General features: G+C 36.8%; 1 protein-coding gene across 1 annotated transcript in view; it reads left to right on the plus strand.

The window, feature by feature from the left end:
- The window catches only part of LOC145981086 (nuclear RNA export factor 1-like), a 30239-nt gene extending 15690 nt beyond the window's left edge, over nt 1-14549 (plus strand). The window contains exons 8-13 of the mRNA XM_083114221.1: nt 3067-3103; nt 5658-5860; nt 7078-7246; nt 8943-9107; nt 11408-11499; nt 14252-14549. Coding sequence (XP_082970347.1) covers nt 3067-3103; nt 5658-5860; nt 7078-7246; nt 8943-9107; nt 11408-11499; nt 14252-14360 — 775 coding nt within the window. The 3' untranslated portion in view covers nt 14361-14549. The remainder of the gene's footprint in view (nt 1-3066; nt 3104-5657; nt 5861-7077; nt 7247-8942; nt 9108-11407; nt 11500-14251) is intronic.
- The last annotated feature ends 782 nt before the right edge of the window (nt 14550-15331 follow it).

Here is a 15331-nt window from a genome sequence, read left to right on the forward strand (position 1 = left end):
ATTATAAATATTGCACTAATGTGGAACTTTGAACTTAGCCTAACCATTTTCAAATGTTGTTATGACAATGTATTATTTTTTATTGTCATATTAGGTGTTTCTTTTTAGTAACAGGATACAACTACTTCTACGTAAATGATAAGATATTTAAGCAGAAGGAAGGTTGGCAATGGGTAACCCGGTATCCGGAATCATCGCCGACATTTTTATGCATTACATAGAGATGGTGGCTCTAGAACAGGTAAAGGATGGAATTAAATACTACGTGAGATATGTGGATGATATTTTAATAATAGGGAAGAAGGAAGGGTTGGATAAGGTATTTGAATGTATGGGGAAACAGGACGAACGTGTCAAATTCACTAGAGAAAACCTTGTAGATGATAAAATTAATTTCTTAGATCTCAGTATTACCAAGACAGGTAAGAAGATAAGAATGGGGGTGTATCATAAACAATTAGCTGGGGACCTATACATGAATAAAGAATTGGAACATCCAAGTAGGGTTAAAAGGAACGTATACCTCAATTTCTTTATTAGAGCAGGAAGACTATGTAGTGGGGAGAAAGAAAACGTAACGGAAGAGGAATGGATAATGGAAGTAGGAAGGGAAAATGGATTTAATGAAATGAAACGCATACAAAGGAACGTGCAAAAAATCGTCAACCGAGAGATGAATAAAGATAAGAATGAGGAAACAAAGGGGGAGGGAGTAAAAGAAGAAAGCAAAGAGAAAGTTAGTTTTGTAGGGATCCCGTATTTTAAAGGGTTATCAGAGAAAATTGAGAAAACAGGTATGGGATTAGATGTGGGATGAAGGCCCCACTGAATATAAAAAAGGAGGAAAAGAGAAAGGCAACCCTGAGGAAGCCAAAGGCGTATATAGGATTAAATGTGAATGTGATAAAGAGTACATAGGACAAACAGGAAGAAGTATGCGTATGAGATGGGAGATGGGGGGAACACGAGGTCGACCTCAGGGAGGGAGTCCCCAAAACTTAATTATACAAACACACAATCGTACATAAGATCGTAATGAAAGAGGTTATTAGAAAAGAAGGCAACAAACTGAATAGAAATGTCTACGAGACTGTGAATATTTGCACGCGGAGAAGTAAAAAATTGAACAGAGATGATGGAAATTTAGAGGAGGGATGGGTGAATTTTTTTAAAAAATGGGATAGTACAAAGAAAGAAAATTGTAAGGTAGGATTCCATGTTACTCTGGAAGTGGTCCGTGCGGCCGAGGTGGAACGAGAGTTTGAGTTGGATTGATGATGCACGTAAGGGAAGGTGGAGCAGTGGAGGAGGGAAAAAATAACCTTTACGACTTCTCGGTCAGGAGTAAACTTTCAGAGCAAACTGAACAACGGGAGGTGTCTAGTCAGTTTAATAGGATCCCAGGAGAAGAGGTTTTACAGAATATGGGGGTACACCTTGAAGCAGACTATTTAGCTGGGGGTTTTAATGGAATTGTGACCTGGTTTTTAACAAGTGTTTTTAACCTAATCCTTTTAATACTCTTGAAGTGGCATAAAATGATTTGTGCCTAGAAGAAAAGGAACCTGAAGAAGGGGGCAATCGAACCCTGAATCGTAGTTTCAAATTTCAATACTCACTCACGTAAGTAAGACAATTTTATACAAATTTTGTATAGATTGTATTATACAGTGAGTAACTCGCACAACACGTAAACATGTTAAAGGATAATTGATTTTTCAACACTTTATTCTGTGAAGTGCAGCCAAACTATTTCAAATGCATGTACAAACATGTACAAAACCATCATACAACCTATCTTGGTACCTTGACACTGCTCATAATAATGAACTGAAACAAAGACCGAGAGGTAACCAACAATTAACATCACCATATTACTGAGTTCCAGTGGTACCAGAATGCACGGTGTGCAATGTTCCAGAACAGCAAGGTATGCAGTACAGTATGCTGGTATACTATCCAGAAGGGAGTCCGGCTGTTCTTGTAATATGGAATCCCACTTTGCTACCAATGCAGTGCTGAGCTCTTGAAGAGCCTGGAGAGGTGATGTTCTCCATCCAAATGAATCCCATGTGTGTCCAATAAGGTTTATATCAGGGGAACATGCTGGCAATTTTGTTGCCAGGTATTTATCCACATTGGTGTGGGTGTGCTTTGTCATCCATAGAAAGAAATCCTGAGATTCTTTGCTGTTTGCTTTACAAATTCCAACACACACAACCAAAATGAAATCTGCAGATAACCGACTGCATTTATCCATTATAGAATGGTGAACATTTAGTTATTTGGTTGTAAGTGATGTATACTTTATTTGTGTTGTTAATAACCTGGGGCCTCTGGTGAATCTGCTTTAGAGATATTTTCATGTTCTTTAGGGGAAAGAAAGAAACGGTAACAAATTATTATCCTGATATGAAGTACTCGCTTATCCATGATATGTTGTATGATAATAATAATGACGGAAGTAATGTTACAGAACTGTGGGATTAATATTAATGCAGTTCTACATCGCAGAAAATAAGTAAAAAGTAAAATGAATGATTTTGTATATCAGGTAATGTCTTTGCAAATAGGCAGTGAAGTTGTCTTGACACATAGCTTATAAATAGCTGAATAGAACGTGAGAAAGAAATCACCTTCTATTGTGTTTGTACTGTGTTAGGGTGTAGCAGCAGTTCTTGTTGAAAACTACAATATAAACATGTTGCTCTTGCTATACTGTCTTACATATTTTATCTGTACTTTTACAATTTTTAATTTGACACTATGCTGTATTGGGTTTTATACGGTGCTCAGCACATAAAAGAAACTATTATTATGATTTAAACAAGAAATATTGGATTGGTAAAATTTAATATACACAATTTACAATTGGTCCGTCATATTTTGCTTATTGTATTTTTGAAAGCATATTCATTATTCAACATAATAACTTTCCTGCTTATTTGAATAATGTTAAAATGGAAGTTGGTTATAGCATTCATATTATTACCAGTTATAAAATGTCTGTGTGTGTGTAACAGTTGAAGTTTGTGTTATTTATTATATTAATTTTATTTCTTACAGTGCTTTGCAGAAAGTTTTTCCAAAGCTGGAGATATTGGTGAGTTTTTTTGTTTGTTTGTTTGTAATGATGTAAGTTCTACCTACTTTACTTCTAAGAATTGCATTGTATTTCACATTGTTCAGCATGGTTTCATTTATTTAGAGAGGTCAAGTCCGTAGGGCATATGACTTCCATGAGGGAGACTAGTGGTGGGTGATCTAAGGTCGCAATTGTTCCAGCCTTGTTCTTGCATAGAGTGGCTCTGGAACTTGCCCAGCCTCAAATCAATGGGTACCTGGGAGGTAAAGGTGGCTGGAGTCTGGTGCTGATCACATCACCTCCAAAATGGTCTAGATCCCCACATCCCCTAAATGTGCCTTCATGGTATGGTGCTATATGCATGGTAACTTTACCTTACCTATATCATCATATTTCTTATCTTGCCCTTCTCTGCAACAGACTGCCAGAGTGATCTGCCTCTCGTATTCCTCTGCTAGCTTCCTTAATCATCCTCTGCTTCTTTGGTCATTGCCAGCTTTGTCTTTCTGCTTATGCTACCCCCATTCTTTCTGCACGTGTTAACTCAAACTCATCCTCTTAGTATGAACACCATTTGACCCGGTGGCAGCACATAGTGGTTCGGATCTCACTTTAAACTGTAGGTCCAGTCCCAATTATCCTTACCGTGCATAAAGTGGACTTAAAACAACCAACCAACCAACCATTTGATCCTGAAGTGTTTTTATTTGTTCTCCATTCTTCTTTAAAGTTTGCTTAAACATGTGCAATAGAGGGGGAAAGATTGTAACAATTATAAGTTATTCAAAATAATGATTAATATTAGCAGGTGAGTATTCCATTCCAAAGCATCAATTTACCAGAGTTTTTGCTTTAAAATATTGAAAAATTACGTCAGAATATGAAAATACCTAGTAATCACAAAATACTTTTTTAATTTATTTTTTAAAATACAAATATTTGTGGAAATTTAGAATTTTGCATAACTTCCAGGATAATTAGACTCTGTGAAAGTGTCGCTCAGCATTTTTGCGGACCCTTGGAATGATCAAAATGCCAGAAAACTATTGGCCAGTATCGATAAGTAAAATACAACCAATACGTTTTGGTACCAGTACCGCTGGTATTGGCTGATACGGATACAACAGCATCAGCCCCAATACAAAAGGCTTATCGGGTTATATCTGCAATGCTGCTGCCACGTGTGTAGTTGCGCCAGAACCTCGAAACCGGCCTTGAAGCCAGTGTTATGTCTGAGCTTGCGGTTGCCGGAGCATTGTGTTTTTGCTAGTGAAATGCCGCCAAAAATTAACCATTATTGGGAAGGGTACATCATGGCTTTCTTCCACGCACATTTCTCATACAACCGAATAGTGAAACAGTGTCAGGAAATTGGTTTAACCATCTGAGTGACCACAGCTAAAGATATTGTGGTCAAGCAAACACAAATGGTGCTCATGCAGAAACATTCGCCAACAAAAGGGGTTCGTTCGAGGTTGCCAGCGAGTGTCGCCTGAGGTGCTTCGTGGAATCTGGTGAATTGCAGTCCAGGAGAATCCACCACCCCAACGTGACATGGCCCAGAGGTTCAATGTTGCACAGTTTTCCGCAGGGAATCGTGATTGTCGCGGGATACAGTTACAAGGCAAAGTTGGAGATACGTAAGGTGGATAAAAACATAAAGGTGAACGCTGCCTACTTCGAGGAATCCATTATGGCCCCAATCTATCGGATAGACATCCCTCATTTGTACGGAACCAACAAGAACCAAGTGCAGATCCACATGGACAAAGCATCCAGTCACACCGCTAGATCATCCCTCCGGTTTTACCAGGACATGGAGCAGGAAATAGGAATCCATGTTATTCCCTTTCATGACATTCCTGTCAAAAGCCCTGCACATTTGTACTGTTAAAACGTCCTTTACAACATCGCCCCCCTGCACCCTCACTGGCCTATGGAAAACTTGTAAGGAGGAATGGGATGGAATTCCTATGCATGTGCTCCAACGTAGTTTGTTGCAGTGGAAATTGCGATGTCGTGCGATAGTGCATAATGCTGGTGGTCCCGTAGAACACAACCGGTGTTGGCGGCACGGCTTTTCACAGGGTAAGTACACTTTACATATCAGTCGGATATAACCCGATCAATCTCTGTATTTATGTATTCCCTTATTCTCACCATAATCCATGCTTATATTGATGCAGCCTCTAAACTCTCAGCATAAAAGTTTCTGGTCTGCTGGTGCAGCAAAGTTTGCAACATATGCTCGACCTCTTCATCATGTGTAAAGCATTTGCCACCAAAGTGAATTTTTGATAGACCACATGACAAACACTTCTTACAGGATTTCCTTAAATGTGATTTAACTTTGGAAGTCAGAAAAACAATTTTTGATAACAAGAAATTCAAGTACACACTTGAGGATCCATTTCAAGTTTTTCGAGGGACATGACAGAAACACTTAACGTGCAGGAACATCCAAAATTTAAGTATGTAAAATTTGGGTTCCACTATCTTTTTCACTTTCAAATTTTGTGAATGAACTATTTGCCTTTTCGTTTTAAATGTGTGCTATTATCACTGCTTGTAGGATGGTGTACCATTCTCAGAGCCTTTCTATTTCCCATCGTCGAAAGAAGCATTCATGTGTGCTGAAGATGGCAGAATCATTGTGAAGCAATTTCTGGAAGAGTACTACAGTATGTTTGATGCCAGGAACAGAATTGGACTGTGGGAAGCATATCATGACCAGGCATTATTTTCAGTCTCTTCTGCAAAACTACATTCAGACAAGTAAGTTAATATTCAAAACAAATTACTGGGGTACATTTTTACAGGGTGTTCCATTTACAACACAACCCGGATTTGGGGGATAGTACAACTTTTGAACCAGAAGTGTACACACTTAATCCTAATACCAAATTGAAGCCTTGTTCATGCATATATTTTTAAATGGGGAACAATGATTGGATTTCATTAGTGTCCACACAGTGTTGCCAGATGTAACGGGAAGTGTAAATGAAATTTTTTACAAAGCATGAGAAATGGTATTTAACACACATGTATGGATATGCCATCTGTATTTTTCAGTTTGGTTAGGTGGATTAGCTCAGCATCTATGGCAGTGAAAAAAAGAAATGTTCATTTCCACCGATAGCCAATTGGATGAGGCATCTTTAAGGGGGAAGTAGGAAAATCGTTGTTTTTAGAAAGTAAGACTGTGCATTGGCAACTCTGCTGGTGTTTCAGTGCCACAAAAGGTGTGTTTCGAAACTGTAAACATCATACAAATACTGAAAACAATAAAAAATAAACTTGGAAATTTTCATGAAAATAGTGTAACTTACATGCACCTGACAACCATGCGATGAGAACACGACTGTTCTTTCCAAGCAGGGGAAAATGTAATCTCATTTGTTTCTTTGTTGTGAAGTTTCCTCTGAAGAAGACCCTGTTAGAGGGTGGAAACATTATGTTTTTATGTATATTTTTATACTATAAAAGTTTGCCTTGCTCAGCATTTTAATGTTTTATTAATATGCTCTAGTGAAATGTTTTGATTCATTTCTTCTATTTTGAAACCATTAGTTATTTATGCTCATCCCTTTATTGAGAGTAGTAGTAATGGACTTCTTTCTCGATAGCCAGAATGGAACTGTATGCATTCACTCCACATTACCCAATGAAAAATCACTTGACAGACCTTGATCCTCATCCTTTTTTATCATATTATGCCTTTATCGACAAATACTGTCCATTAATGTGTCTCATTGCTTTCTTTCATCTGCAGTTCCCTCTGAAAAATTGCAGTCTATTTAGTTAATTTTGGTGTGTTTGTTCATGTGCACATCCTGAAATTGAACATCTAAATTGCATTAGTAGCTAATTAAATTAGGGATGTTCGATAATTATTCTTGCTTTGTAAAACAGTTATATTTGTTCTGACCATCAGTAGTTTGTAAGTTAAATGATGTACATTATTTTTTTCATATTTCTTCCATGATTTATAGAGAATCCCTGTACCAAAAGCAAAATAGAAATTTAGAAAAAATTAAAGATCCAGAGAGCAGGTTAACAACACTGAAACAAGGAAAGAAAGAGATTGTGAAATTCCTGTCAGAATTACCAAGAACATATCATGATCCTCTCTCACTGGGTATTGACCTCCTCGTGTACACGGTGAGTAAATTAAAAGTAATGCATTCACTGTTTTTTCACGTTGTCAGCAAAAATTAAAGTTACGTACATTAAAATAATAGGGATGCGACAGATTAATCGGTACTCTATCGGTATATAGGCATATCGGTAAAATTTAACGATTATTTTACTGATCCAATATATCTATAAATATCTTATAATTTAGTGCAAAGTTCTGCCATTTTGTTATAATTTTTATGGATAATCTCCATGTCCTACTTTCTAAAAGACTAAATGTCTAAATATGCAACTGCAGTCACCTGGAAGCACATATTATTAAATATTAAGGAGGTGAATGAACCATTCAGATCCTCAAGGACCATTTAGAATTTTGTATCGGATCGGTAGAATATTGGTTATCAGTATTGATAAATTTTATGTCGGTACTTTATCGGTATTGGTCAAAATTTCATATTGGCCCATCGCTATAAAATATACAGTGGATCCTCAATTGTACATTCCCCAGATTTACATTTTCCCACATTATACATTAAATCTTCATGATCCTAATACAGTAAAATGCTATAAAATTTTCCCACATTTTACATTTTCATGCATATAAAGTCTTTCACATTGGTCCCCTGAAAATGTAAAATCGAGGTTCCATTGTAAATATTACATTTTTAAAAAAGATCCCTAAATGTGTTCAGTCCACCAAGGGTACAAGTGCAGGAATCTTGCTTCATGGTGTACACCACATCCCGGCACCTCCATCTCCTGGAATGCACCTGCTTGCGTATAATGTTTCTACAGGAAATGGAAATGAGAAAGGATTGGGCACTGTGTGCTACATAAGTTAAGAGTGCCACAAAGCTGCCCCTTTCTATTTTTTGGTTGTGATACAGTAAGTGCAGGCAGGACAAGGGTCTCACTTATTGTACATTTCTCAAACACCTTTTGGGTCAAACCCCACCCTTTGTCTTCTGAGGTAAGCACAACTTGCTTTTGTTCTTAGGTTTAAAGCTCTTACCATAACTACACTGATGGCCTCCCCGATGGCGTAGTGGTAGCGTCGTTGCCTTGTAATCAAGGGGTCCCGGGTTCAATACCCTGTGGAGGCACATTGTGGTTTGAATCCCACTTTAAACTGTAGGTCCAGTCCCGATTAGTCTTACTGTGCATAAAGTGGACTTAAAACACCAAATCAATAACAACAACATAACTACACTGCAATTTTACAGGGCTTGATAAAATTATTTATGCTAAGATACTTGAACCTAACAATGAAAGCATTTAGCCTGTCTTCAGAAGACAAAGGGTGTGGCTTGACCAAAAAAGGTGTTTGAGAATTGTGCGATACATGAGACCATCAGTACGAACAGAGTTCAGACCAGTCAGTGCTGCCACTAGGATTGAGAGATAAGTGTTGGCACACCTCTTGGCCATCTACTTTCCTCCTCCTCCTTTGGCTCATTTAGTTACGGTTTCAAACCGAACCTTGCCTTTACCTGACTTACCACAGATATTTCTAGGATTGACTTGGCATGACGACCTCATCAGGTGTTTTAATGTATTGTGTTAGTTCCTGTCGACATGAGAATTGGTAGGGCTATATCATGCTGAAGATTGGAAATGCATTTACAGTAAAATATAGAAGTTGCTGAAATTTATTTTTCTGTACACAGGAAGACAGTCTGCTACTGTTCCATAATAAATTATGTTTCATTTTATTTTCCAGAATGACATAATATCTGTGTCTGTGAATGGTGTATTTCGAGAACAAGACTCAGTAGTTGAGTTGCGGGCATTCAACAGAGTGTTTGTTCTCTTTCCAAATGAACATGGATTTTGTATTGTGAATGACATATTGTTCGTCACATCTCCTACAATTACACAGCGAAAAGTAAGTTGGTATTTGATGTACATCTTTGTTGTCATAAACTTCTAATCCTCAATCCTTTCTTTATAAGTATATAAACATAAGCATCATGCAGTTGGATTTTTGTGTTCAGTTTTTAGGATACCTCTCTTTAAAAATAGAAATTATAGTTAATGTCCCATAATACAAGAAGTAAGAAATCAACTAACAATTTTTCATGTTGTTTTGTAGATGTTTGGCGAAGCTTTTTACTTGTATTTTATATATCCATTTCTTTTTGTTATTCTTCATCACTAGAGCTACATATTTATGGTAAATAAAAGATCAATATATTGGTACAAAACCTGGGCATATTTCGGGATCAAAAGTGGTATATAAAATAGCTTATTAGTGTTAAAATGGTGATTCAAACCGTAAATTTAAAAACTACACTTTTTACACAAAATTAACAATTCAATTTTAATAGCATATTTATATAGTTATCAGAGTATTAACTTTATTCCTGTGTAATGCCGGCTCCCATGGCGGAGTGGTTAGCAGATCACGCTACAATGCAGGGGTTATGGGTTCAAATCCCAGCTTAGGTGTGGATGTTTGTGAATGTTCATTCATCAATTTCATCATATCACTCATCCCCATCTTCGCAAATCAGCTAAAAGTGACACAAATAGCGAAGTAAAATAAAGAAAATAAATAAATCAATTATTCCTGTGTAAAGGAATCCATTTTTGCTTATCAAATATTTACAGTAGAGTTAATGAATTTTCCATGATTTGCATGACATGCAGGATAATTAAGACCTCAGAAGGTGTCATGTTGGTAAGTAAACCTCAGTTTCAGGTTTAAGGGTTTATTTTGCATTTTTAAGTTCAGTTCCCATTACAAAACATGGTAGCAAAATGCACCTCACACCTTTCAAAAACATAAAAAATTATCACTACAATGTATTATTTCACATTTAGTGTTTGAGTGTATACAATAGGTAAGAAATAAACTAACAATTTCTCATATTGTGGGCCATGTAGTTTTGTAGATATTTGGCGAAGCTCTTATTTGCATTTCTTTGTTATTCTTCATCAGTTTCCAACCCCTTTAGATTAATTGTCATGATGAAGATTAGTGAATTGATAAAATACATGAAGAAACCAAGAATGAAATGTTCAGACCTTACACAGGATTCAAATCCTTTGCATCATTCCTCTTTGCTTTCTTTGCTTTGCCTGCTATTACACTGTTTTTGTTTGTGGCTATTCAGTTTTTGAACCTGTAATAACTGGTGTATGCAGAGGGGGCTGAAGGGGCTACAGCCCCCTCCGAAAAATATTGAGAAAATCATTTTTTAAAAATGAAAACTGAAGAACTCTGAAAAACAGAGTGACAAATGCATATTGACGTTAAAATGATCCCACATTGGGATTTTTGAGAGTGGGAAGGTTTTAATATTCAAAATACGAGGGCTATTTTTTAAGTAAGGTCGGGTCCATTTTGCAATATAAACAAAAAAGTAAGTAAATGTTTTTCAAAAAAACATTTATTTTCTGAATTTAAATACACTTTTCTACTTTTTCTATATAAATTCCTTGCCAGTTTAAACATTTATCGTAGCGAACTACGAGTTTTTGGATACCCTCCTCATAGAACTGATGCCTGTGAGATAGCCAGTTACACACGGTCGTTTTCACTTCTTCATCCATGTCTAAACACTTGCCACCCAGGAAGGTCTTCAGATGGCGGAAGAGGTGGTAGTTGCTAGGTGCAAGGTCTGGACTGTATGCAGATGATGAAATACCTCTTTGTATTTCGAGTCTGAATATGTAAAATGACAAATGTAAATTATGCACCTTAAATTAAATGTTTAATTGAATTAGAATTTTTGGATACATTGGAATCACACGACCCCTTATGCTGTTAATATATTTGTGTGTGTATGTGTGTGGGTGGTGAGAGGAAGTAATACATAACGTTGAGAGAGAGAAAACATCTGCTTGTACCCTTAATTTTTTTAAAAGTTCACCTTCAAAACTGGGAATTATACCTGAATTTTATCATGGTCTTTGCGTGGCCTTTGGAGTGAGAGGTGGTTCAGCAGCTACCTCAGTTGCTTGTTCTACTTGCATGTACCTTGCAAAACCTTAACATTTTCAATTTGTTTTTATATATACACCTTCAGGTATTTCTAATTTTTATTTGTTGTCAAATTATCAATGGTTGCTTTTGATTACTTCATTCTCAGAAAACAGTTTATGTTATTAACTAGCTCCTTTGGTGTAATTTTATGTGTTTTTTAGAGTTGTTTTGTACAAGATATACTCCTCTTTTTGCAGCATGCATTTCATGAGAAATCAGCAGTTGTACAAAACAAATTGATTGATTACATTTCAACAGAAACCAGGATGAACCATGAATGGAGTAAAAAGTAAGCAAGAACTTGAGTGTGTGTGTGTCTGTAATGAAAATAACATTTTTCTCCTAAAAACTGTATATCAGTGCTTATGTACAGGGTGTCCCAGAAATCTCCATACATAAGGAATGTCACTTTAGACTGGAAATGTCACATAATGAGCTCAATGTGGCGACCTTCGAGAGCGAAGTGCAAGTCGATGCATTCCCGCCATTAAATTTATTCAGGTATGAGCCAGTGGCATTTTTGCATCTCACTTGCAAAGAAATAATGTTATTCCCATGTATGGAGACTTTTAGGACACCCTGTAGTTTGGGAATTTGAACGTATTGCTTGAACTAATGTTGTCAGGGTTCCTACGCATCCTGGAAAACCTGGAATTTTAAAATATTCCTTCCAGGCATGGAAATGTTATGAAATTTCACATTTTTACAAGCTTTACCTGGAATTTTTGAGATTGTCCTGGAAATTCCTTTGCCCCATTTTATTTATATGAATTACAATAAATTTTCATTTAAAACAGGCCAGTGTCATGACAGTGGTTTATTTACTTATGTCACGTTGCTGTGTACTGTAGTCATAGTTTTGTGATAGTTTTATTTTTGTGATTGAAGTATAATGCCCCGAGCTTTTGTATTATTTTGTATCGCTCAGAGGTAGAAAATATGATGATAATAATAATGATTGAAGAAAAAGGTTTGCTATCCTAAATATTCCAAGTTTTCCAAGGATATTATTCTTGTTTATTTGTTATACAAGATGGTATTTTTTATAAACTTATATATACTTGTGTTTATTTTTTCTACCTTTGTATTTTTTCTGTATTATTGTAAAAATTAAATAACCTTCATTATACTAAGAAATGAAAGGTGTGGAAGGAGCAGTTGTAGGGGAGTTGGGAGCCTGCATTAAAAAATTTAGAACTATTTTTTTTTAATAAAAGAAAATATGTAATGATGTGTATTTTGCCATGCTAACTTTCTACACGGGGTGTAAGTGCACCCAATAGTCAACCTCACTTCCATGTAGTACACCCTGGACTGCAGACTAACGAGGCTCTGGCGACTGGCCCATGGCCAGTATAATTTTGTTTGTGTTGTCCTGTGTTTTGTCCTTATTTGTGCTAAGTGCTCCTTTACAGCCTCAGCTTTTAATGAAAGTCAGAAGATTTTATGATTTTAGTTATGCAACGTTAGAGTTGTTACATGTAACGGTAAGGGACTGGACCCCGTATAATGTGACGGGTGCAAAATAGTGCTGACGCACCCAAAATTTTAAATTCAAATTCAACTTCAATTACTTTCTACACTTGTCCTGGAGCAATTGTAGAAAATCCTTGAAAAGTCCTGGAAATGTCCTGGAAAAAATTGCATGATTTTGTGTAGGAACCCTGGTTGTTATTGTTTTTGTGTTTATAAAGTTATAATTTCTTTATCTTTGTTTTTGTAAAGTAAATGTCAATATATGCAGTTTCTTGTTCTAAGGCAAAATTCATTGCACCAATATGGTTCTACACATTATTTGAGGATGTAAATCAGTCATTCTGATTCTTCATGAAGCATTATTTTATATGATATCAATTCATCCGTAATGTGATTGTCACTGTACATTCCCAACAAACTTGCACGGCACGTTTAAGTTTTTGTTTTATATTCACTTTATGTACATTAAGCTACAAGGCGATGGCGTTACCACTATGCCATTGTGGAGGCCCTCGCAGCATGTAACAACATCAAGATGAACAACTTTTCTTACAGTTGCTCCGGCCAAAGATTGGACTTGGAAATTATATTTTTATCTTTTCTGTTGAATGCTAAAGAAGGTCACATGAACCGCTGAACCAATCGGCTATGTCCACTTGCCGTGGTGATGTGTTACCGAATTTTTCGTTTCGAGTCATTTTCCAAACAGGTGGCACCCTCAACAAGGCCAAGCACAGCGGTGCCTAATGGTTGCCGCAGCACAGCAAGAGAATGGGTCTCAGATTCCCTGGCTCTCCCTGAAATGCGAGCAAAGGGGGAATGTTGACAGGAAGAGGTGTAGTGTACGTCTGGACAATAAACAGGCATGTAGCAACCGGTAGCAACACCGCTTTTCTCCCCTTGAACTGGAGGCGGAAAATCTGGGTTTCCTCAAGTCCATTCTTTGGCCGAGCAGACTTTAGTAACATTTTGCCTGTCAAAGGCTCTGTGTCTGTCTGTCTGTGTTAAACTTCTCAGTCATGTACTAACTGACAGAGAAATGCATATACAGTAAAACCTTGTTAATCCAGACCCCAATAAGCCAGATTTCGGACAGGCAAAAAAAAGCAGAATGCAAGCAGGTTTTAAATGTGGCTTGAAGTCAACAAGAGAACTTCCCAAAGCAGTCAATCACTGATGAAATTCTATTTCCTGCAGACTTTGTACTGTACTGTATACTGTATTTAGGCCTATGCCCTTTAAATACACAATAATAAACGTGTTTTGTTGCTATAAACGGAGTTTTAATGCACTTTCTACTTTTCTTTTAGGTTATTTCAGTTAATCCCCCCATTAATTAACGAGGGTTTACTGTACTTTTCAATTAAAGATGTTTAGCCACTAAAGAAATAACCTTCATTAATATTAATATTTGTGTTCATAAGTTTTCTTGATATGTTTAGGTCTATGCACAGCCACTGAACCGAGATATTTTGTCATTAATAATATTATAAGCAAATAATTTGGTATTACGAATGTTTTTATGAAGATACTTTCCTGTATAATAGTGTGTTTTTCTTTTGCAGATTCCTTGAAGAATCCAGTTGGGATGCAGACAAAGCAGTTAACAAATTTAATGATAGTTATAAAGCTGGAAAAGTACCTGATGTAGTTTTTGATAGTAGTGTTTCTTAAATGCTATAAACGTTCAAGGACGAAAAAAATTAAGTTATTTTTCACACATGTTCGTTGTGTGGCTGTACAGATGTGTATGTGTGTGAGAAAATTAATCTGTAGTTGACATGGAAGTTGTTTTGCATTCTCGGATCTCATATGTTCAGCTACATGAAATCCACTTTATTATGTTTATGAAAATAAAAAAAAAAAAAATTTCCCAAAACAATTTTTTCAATTAAAATATAAAACATTTTTATGCAATTATTATAACCCAGGGAATATTTTCCCCTATTTGTAGAAATGTTTTCATAAACTATGGTATGATTTGCAATAGGTCACAGAGCTCACTTTTATGAAAAATGTATTATGTAATGAATATTATCAAGATGTGGAAAAGAATATGTAATTTTAAGACATATTAACTAACTAGCAGTATTGTAGCGTGACGTCTGGTATGGCACGGGATTGAGTCACGCTGGGACGTAGCTCAGTTAAATAAGTTATGATTTAAGTTTTTTCTCACTGGACCACCTCTACCCTGAATGGTGCAGATGAAGGATTGTTGGGAGCGTAAGTTGTTGAACGCTACTCACCCCCTTGCTTGATGTTCTGGCCCTCGGCTTCTGGTGTCTGCAACGGTTGGACAGATACGGGTGCCCTGGAGATGTCAGACTGGAGAGTCCGCTGGGCTAGATGTTGCTGGCGACACGAGGCAACTGGAGATTCAGCAGTTTAGTCGACGGAGCACTGATTCTCTGAACATGGGCTGGCTTTCAGCATCTGGTTCTCTGTAGTCTGGACGGCTTCTCGTTCTGCTAGCTTGTTGCCGCCTCATGATGTCGCGATCTCTCGGAGTGGTCTCTTCAATTGAGTTGCTGAAGATCTCCAGGGATTTTTATACATCAAAATTTTGCTGTGACGTGGTGGACTTTGCACCTCCAACTGTTCACCTGGGGTATCCCTAGGTGCATGTGGAAAGTTTCGGGGGT

The sequence above is a fragment of the Lepisma saccharinum genome, chromosome 28 (assembly GCF_977018435.1).
Source record: "Lepisma saccharinum chromosome 28, izLepSacc3.1, whole genome shotgun sequence".
NCBI classification, from domain to species: Eukaryota; Metazoa; Arthropoda; class Insecta; order Zygentoma; family Lepismatidae; genus Lepisma; species Lepisma saccharinum.